Source organism: Sinocyclocheilus rhinocerous, unplaced genomic scaffold (genome assembly GCF_001515625.1).
Source record: "Sinocyclocheilus rhinocerous isolate Xijiao unplaced genomic scaffold, SAMN03320098_v1.1 scaffold606, whole genome shotgun sequence".
In the NCBI taxonomy this organism is placed as follows: Eukaryota; Metazoa; Chordata; class Actinopteri; order Cypriniformes; family Cyprinidae; genus Sinocyclocheilus; species Sinocyclocheilus rhinocerous.
This window is the reverse complement of record NW_015661919.1, coordinates 20,080-28,008: the sequence shown is the minus strand read 5'-3', so window position 1 is coordinate 28,008 and position 7,929 is coordinate 20,080. Positions and strand designations below refer to the sequence as shown.

The 7,929-nt window shown below is 37.6% G+C and overlaps 1 protein-coding gene across 1 annotated transcript in view; it reads right to left on the bottom strand.

The window, feature by feature from the left end:
- Nucleotides 1-7,929, bottom strand: part of LOC107726885 (astrotactin-1-like) — a 119,034-nt gene that overhangs the window by 91,260 nt on the left and 19,845 nt on the right. The window contains exons 3-4 of the mRNA XM_016536593.1: nucleotides 4,748-4,852; nucleotides 3,348-3,536 (exon numbers count right to left, since the gene is read on the bottom strand). Coding sequence (XP_016392079.1) covers nucleotides 3,348-3,536; nucleotides 4,748-4,852 — 294 coding nt within the window. The remainder of the gene's footprint in view (nucleotides 1-3,347; nucleotides 3,537-4,747; nucleotides 4,853-7,929) is intronic.

Below are 7,929 nucleotides of genomic sequence, written 5' to 3'. Positions count from 1 at the left end.
AGTTTTTTTCACTGCTTATCCTATTTTGGCACAATCCCTGAATTGAACTTGAGTAGTTTTACTAAGGGCATCCATCTCACACGAAATTGAACTACAGTATGTCAAATATTCTACCTGCGTTCCTGATATAAATTACTATGAATTTGATATGGTAATTAATACTGAGACACTAATTTGGGCAAAGAGCACTAATGACTTTTTTAAGACTTGAAGCTAAAAGTTGAGGACTTGCAACTCGACTTGGACTTGCCTGTCTTGACTCGGGACTTGACTCGAGACTTGAATGTAAAGACTCGAGACTTACTTGTGACTTGCAAAACAATGACTTGGTCCCACCTCTGGTCATTCATACTGAGGCCTCCGCTCCTAGAGCTCGGCTAGGCAGTAGTGTAGTATGTTAATTTGTAGGCTCTCTGGGATCATCCTTGGCTACTGACCTTAGTGTGGAGTGTAACTAGCCCGCCTCTCATTAAAGATCTCATGTAGAGCTCTGTGCGGGACTATTTTTAGTCCCGCTCCCGCAAAGGTTATATTCCGCACCCACCCACTCCCACTATATATTCACTCTTTGTTCACCCGCTGTCCGCTTAGAATAATTTTCTTGCCGACCGTTCCCGATAAATTTAGATCTCATTTCCAGAATATCACATTTAAATTTCCACTACTGAAAGAAAGAGAGATAGATTAACAAATAAAATTGTAGTCTGCACAAAATTGTATGTTATTTTATTCATCTTGTCAAGAGTCTTGAATTTATTGACTTTGACTTGAATTTATATGAATTATCTTAAGACACAAAATTTGTTTAATATTTTATGCAACACAGGAGGAAAAAGTGTCAGAGAAAATAAAAATGGTGTACAAAAATTGTATTTCTTATTTTTATTCATCTTGTCAGGATACAATTTGTTTAACAATTACAAAACAATAGGAAAAAGTGTCGCAGAAAGAAACAAAATAAAAATCTAGGTTGTACAAAAATAGCCTATTAGCTATTTTTATTCGTCTTTATCAAAATACTAAATTCATTTGACATTTTTCTGTTAACACAGTAGGAAAAGTGTCGCAGAGAAAAATAAATAAATACGACATCTGCCATTTAAAATTATAGGCTAAGCAAAATATAAACAAAACCGAGTTGAACGTCCTTCAAGGACAGCGCATCCACACTTTGCTCCATCCTTATTCTGCTCTGTCACTCATCGACAACCTGCCTGTTCTGTCTGAGGGCCGTATTTTTACCACCGGTACAGTCTGCTCTGAGCATCATTATGCACATGCTGCGCACAGACCCCGCAAATAAAACACGTGACGCTGAAAGCATGCGTGCAGCGCGTGCTAACAGTCCGAGTGCAGGCTGTACTGGTGGTCAATAAGAATAAAGCACAGATATGCTGTTCTGAATGGATGTCGGGAATGGGATACTGTTAAAACGCCCGCTCCCATTCAAATTACACCAGAGTTACCGATCACTACCGCATTTTATTCTAAAAAAAAATTTGGTCGGGTCCCGCGGTCCCCGCAGGATTGCAGACCTCTAATCTCATGTATTTAGCCCTCCATTCTGCAGAGCTTCGCGGGCCAGTTAGCTCTGAGTGTTAGGCTCTCTGTGAGCCTCCTTGGACGCTGCCCTGAATAAGAACGTAGTTAGGCTTCCTCTCCCCTGCTGAGGCCTCCATTCTTGAGAAGATCCAGTCTATGATCGCATTGCTGGTGCAGGGGTAATGACCCCTTTGAGTCTTTGACTTAGCTCAGCCAATAAGGCACTCATCCCTTTCAGCATGGCGGTGTGGGTATAAAGTTCCCCATAGCGCCCTCTAGGGGAAGCAGTGCAAGTTCCCTTTCGAAAAGGAACGTTGCGTCCCTTTGCCATGCTTCAGGCATTTCTGCATACGTCTCCTTCAGACAAGAAGTGGATGATGTATTTCACATGTGCCCTTTTATACTCTTGGCCACACCAGTTGTGATGTCATAGGCTGCCGCCTGCCAATGTCAAGTTCATTGTCGTGTTTAGACTCATGCTTCAGACACCGTTATGCCAGAGGCATTCCCCATAGTGCCCTCTAGAGGACACAGAGTCTCGTTCCCTATTCTCAGGGAACCATGGTTACATGCGTAACATGAGACGTTTTCATTTCAAATAGTAGAGTACAGTCTAAAACCTCTATGCCTTGTTAGATGACCTTGGTGCCTATTTCTCGAAGAAAAGCCTGTGTGGATCACAATGCACTTTTTCATGTTCACAGCACTGCTATTTCATGAATGCTCAAGGGCGCATTGTTGATAGACTACCCATAAGCATAGAAACCCAAACCATCCTTGGCTGAATCAATCTATAGACTGTCTAGCCCATCTCTGGTGGTTCTTTATCTGTTAACGTCACACTTTTGTTGTCTTTCCAAATGAGTTCCGTCCTAACTGACCGTGTACATATATATGGGCTCAGCTGAGTGGAGCTGAAGCATAAAAACTAGGTGAGCCTGCCCAGGGGCCTTCTGAGTACGGAGCAACGCTGGCCTGCATTCAGCTTTAGCCAGCCAGCCATCTCACATCTGCCCTTGCCCCCTTTTCTTGGCTGAGCAGATGTGACCAACCTCCCAAGGGCTGTGTTGAGTTTTACTTCCTCAGCTCCTGTCCACATCCTTTCCAAAATGGACTTTATATTGTGACAAAACCAAACTTTGGGTGCAACGGGTCAAACTTCTATGTGCATATCTAGAAAATGGTTTATTTTTAAAATTGCTGCCTTATTATTATTTATTTAGCCAGGTATAAATATTACAACGTTTACAAAACTTTTGCATAATTTATGGACAGGTAAAATAGTTTTGCTCTGTTTATCTCCTCATAAAATTGAAAGGTTTATCTTCTCTTAAAATAAAATAAAACGGTGCATCCTAAAGCATAAAAACAATGGTCCTCATTTACTAACCATGGGTAAAACCAATGTGTCTTCATACAGAAAACACAATTTATCAATAAGGTAACACATCTGTTCTATTTTTAGGATAATACTTACAACTCAAATAATAATCAAAAAATATTTAATAAATATTGTAGGGTTAATTTTTTATTTATACTACTATTATTATTAGAATTATTATTATTATTGCATAAACAAGCACAAGTCTTTGCACAAGTCAGCCTTTGCACAAGTCAGATTATTATTAATATTATTATTATAAATTATATAAGCAATTGTAAAATAAGTCTTACTATTTACAAAACAAACATATATCTGTGCATAGTATGCAACTTTTATGTGCTTTTTAGTGAATGAGATCCAATATATTATGATCTAAACCAGCAAATTAAATCTTTTAAATTAATATATTTATACAGCTTACCTTTGCTGATGTCTTGATACTCCAACCACAGCTGGCGTTGGACTTGCTTGTTGGCATACCATATGGTACAGGATTCCTCAAAGCCATACACTGCCTCCTGGATAAAATGGTTGCCAAACTCTTTTAAAATGGACACAAAGTCGCTGCGCAGGGTGGCCCCATCCAGTGAATGAATTGCTGAACTGAAGGCTGAAGAACAAAGGTAAAGGACGGAGTTATTTAGATGTGTGAGAGGTTTTAGAGTATCGCATCAAATTTAAACTTCAATTTCATCTCAATTAAAAGCAGAAGCTAACAAAACATTGTACATTTAATAAAAACATTTCATGTGGGTACATGATCAGAGGAATGGTACCATATTTCAAAACAACATTTTTATAACTCGCACAAACAGGAAAATAATAATAATAAAAATACATTTTGCATTATTCCACTTTCTTCATGCATGGGTTTGCAAATTGACCTCCAGTGAGTAGATGCAGAAACGGCATGGGGAAAAAGTGGTAAAAATCTGAATTGAAAATGTAAAAACTCAATTTTTAAGTCATATGGAAAATTAATCATTTAATGGTAATGGGTTGAGAAGAGAGGGAACTGGTCTGAGCAATATGAGAGCAAGAAAATCTAATTTTAAAGGTCATTCAGGCCTTTAATAGAAAGTATTTCTTATAGAACTGCACTTGGTATCTAAGATCTGCTCATTGAATATACAGCGTTCATTAAACAAATTAAATGAATGTGCTCACAGTCCAAATACGTGGGCAAAAATAAAATAAATAAAGTGACAACATGATGTTCTACCTCTTTAAAAGTTGTCTTTTGTCTTCCTTGAAGATGAAGTGTGTCATTTTTGCACCACTATAGTGTCATTTGGAAAAAAAAAAAACGGTAGTTGCCCAAACAGCTAGCCCTGTCCCCATATTCACACCATTGGCTGAGTCAATGTCACTGTGTCAGGATGCTTATTAAACAAAGTAATGTTTTGATAGCACCGCTGTGTTTACAAAGAAATCAACCGACAGTTGGCTTAGTTATAGCTGTCTCTGAATATTAAGCTGGGATAGTACAAAAAGGTATAAACTTCACCTTTAAATCCCCCAGTTTTAAACACTCGCCATCTGAGATCAACAAAGAACTGAGAACTGCCTCCTTCACATCAGGCAGCCATATTTGTTGGTATTAAGTTTTTGCTTCACTACCCACCCAGCACAACTGACTGTCACAGTGTGGGCTCCTCAGTGAGCTCATTCCAGTCACTCAGATCAAATAAGGTACTGCTAGCCTGAAACATCTTCTTCCTAACCATCGTATATGCTGTACTCTTGCTGATACATATTTGTTGTAAATACTTGATCAATACATACATCCATGTAAACGGAAGAAAAGTGAGAGTGTTTTACCTTGGGAGAGGGTCCACTGATTGAGCTTTACATGGTACATAATGGACCGCAGCTTCCAGTGCTGAACCAATGGGTAACCAGTGACCTCACTGTAGTTTACCATACCTAAAATAAACAGAGGATCAGAAAATTTCACAATTAATTACAAAGAAATAGCAAGTAACAGAATTAAGCATGAAAATGTAAGTAGAAAGACTGAAATAGTATTTTCTTGTAAAATGTACTCCAGTAAAATTGTGTTTTATTTAAAGGGGTCATATGATGCGATTTCAATTTTTCCTTTCTCTTTGGAGTGATACAAGCTCTTGGTGCATAAAGAAGATCTGTAAAGTTGCAAAGACTAAAGTCTCAAATCCAAAGAGATATTCTTTATAAAAGTTAAGAGTCAGCCACACATACCTAAAACGGCTCGTTCTAACACACCCCCACATATCTACCTCACTATGTGGGAATATTTGCATAACACCGCCCAAATGTTCACGCAATGAAAGAAGGCGTAACTTTTATTCTCACTGTAGTATTGTTGCCGCTGACGCCATTTCGTGAGGACGCTGTGTGCTTTGTTGTGAAAGCGAAACTACTTTGTTTGGCCTTCCAAAAGAGGAAGATATCCGCTTCGTCATGCCTGGAGCTGATCCGTGCTGGTAACTGAGGAAATACATCAACATCGCGCTGTGCATCGCCGGATCGGCTTTCACCGTGGAAGAAGCGGAGTCCAGCCCGGGGTCGTCAAATGTGGTTGCCACTCCTTCGTCGTTCTCGACCCCGCCGCCTCTGCTCACTCTAGCCCGGCCGCAGCTCACGCTAGGCCGCCGTGTTTTTCGTTGTGAAAGCGAAACTACTTTGTTTGGCCTTCCAAAAATGGACGATATCCGCTTCGTGTGAGGGGCGTAACATTTCCGTCACACGCTTGAGGTATTCGGCCAATCATAACGCACTGGATAGCTGGCTAATCAGAGCACACCTCGCTTTTCAGACCGATTAGTTTTGTAAAAATCGACGCGTTTCAAAAAGGCGGGGCATAGAGGAGAAACAATAATGTACAGTATGTGGAAAATAATGTGTTTTTTAACTTTAAACCGCATAAACACATTTCATTACACCAAATACACAAAATAATGTTCTTTTTAGCAGCATCATATGACCCCTTTAAACTATTCATCAATATTTTTGGCCCATTTTCCTGGAAGAGAAAGATTGTACATTTTATATTACTTCATTACTTTACTTTTTTCTGTACTTTTAAGAGCGTGTTAGCATATAGATAATCTCAAAGGTAATGCACGTGGACTATAAGCCACCAAACTTTAATTATGATTACACTGGGTCTTTAAAAATAAATGTAAGTTAATGAAACTAACGGGTTCTGCTTTGTGCTGTGTTGACAGTTGATGCAGAGTAAATGTGGATCTCTTAATACACTGACAATCCCAGTATGAAATGATTTTTGGAATAGTGTTTGCTAATCCTAACCTTGCTCAATTGGGTGCATTCTCTGCTCTTCATGAGCGCATGACTGCATCGCTGCAAAATGCACCCTGATCTACTGTTGCTCCAAAATCACAGTATTAGGATTACACAAAATGAAATGAGACACAAAAACAGTTTTTTCTGTCAATTCCAAAATGAGTCCTGAAAATGAATGCATTGACTTGAAACTAAAACAATAATACAGGATTTCTGATACGTTTCTACACATTGAGAATAAATCACACAAATGAAATTTGTTGTGTAAGAAGATAACAGTGTTTCTTAGAAAATTCTTACCATAGAGGATTATTATTAATAGAAGACACAGAGTAGCTCAGCAGATTTGTGTGAATGAAATCCATTGCGGCATTTTTCATTTATCATTCCAACTCTCTTTAACATATGAGCTATCGCTTTTTTTTTTAACCTACGGTTACCCTGTGAGCTAAAATCTCACATATCGCCATATGTTGAGCGGGCTGTGTAATCAATCATCTCGTCTCCTACAGCAACTGTCAGCCATGCCTTGCCATCTAGGGAATACACAGCCATGTTTCAATTTAACCCCACCTTAATATATGGCACATCTGGTTGATCGCACAAATTCAAAGCATATCCGGTCTGCAACATGCTGGTTGGGCATTAGTGCATATTGCTTTCTAAACTTGATCTGACACTTCTTTAAAAATAAAGCCATTCTGTTCTGTCTGTAAAAAATTAATTCCTCTTGATATTATCATGGATTTGCTTCGCTGAATCACTTTAGACCAACGCTAACATACCAATGATTGATTTGCAGAAATAATGAATTCATAATATCTGTAAGCTGTTGATAGGAGGAATCCCATTATAAACAGAGCACAGGTGCTATAGACAAAAGCACTACATCATCAGCTCAAAGCATTTTGTCTTAATGAGCGGGACATTCTCAGACTCTTAATGAGAAAGACAGACACTGAGTATGTTTACAAGTACATGCTGATACGCTCAATAACCAGACAATGTGTAAGGTCATATAAACATCTTAAACTGTTCTTTTATCAAAGACTTACATGGTTAAAGCAAAACCCAATTGGCACACGTTTTTGCCTTTTTTCATGAGTCAGGCAAAAAAAAAAGTTCTCATACTAATCTATTAGCATTATGCTAATATGTATACTAGCCTAATGTCTTAATCAATATTTTCATTTTTATTCCATATCAATTTTTTTCCCAGCAAGGATGCATTAATTTGATCAAAAGTGGAAAAAGGAACAATAATGACTTTTACATTGTTACAAAAAAAATACTAATAATAATAATAAATGATAAAAAAAAATCCCGAAAACAGTGAAAAGTTTGGAATAATTTACATTTTTAATGTTTTTAAAGAAGTCTCTTATGCTCACCAAGGCTGCATTTATTTGACCAAAAATACAGTAAAACCAGTAATATTGTGAAATATTATTACAACTCAAAATAACTGTTTTCTATTGTAATACTGTATATATTAAAATCTAATTTATTCCTGTGATGACAAAGATCATTCCTGATCATTCAGAAATCATTCCAATATGCTGATTTGATGCTCAAGGAACATTTCTTATTATTGTCAATGTTTAAAACAGTTGTGCCGATTTTTGTGGAAACTGTAATGCCCTGCCATTCAAAATTTTGGGGTAAGATAAAAAAAAATAAATAAATAAATAAATTATATATATATATATATATAT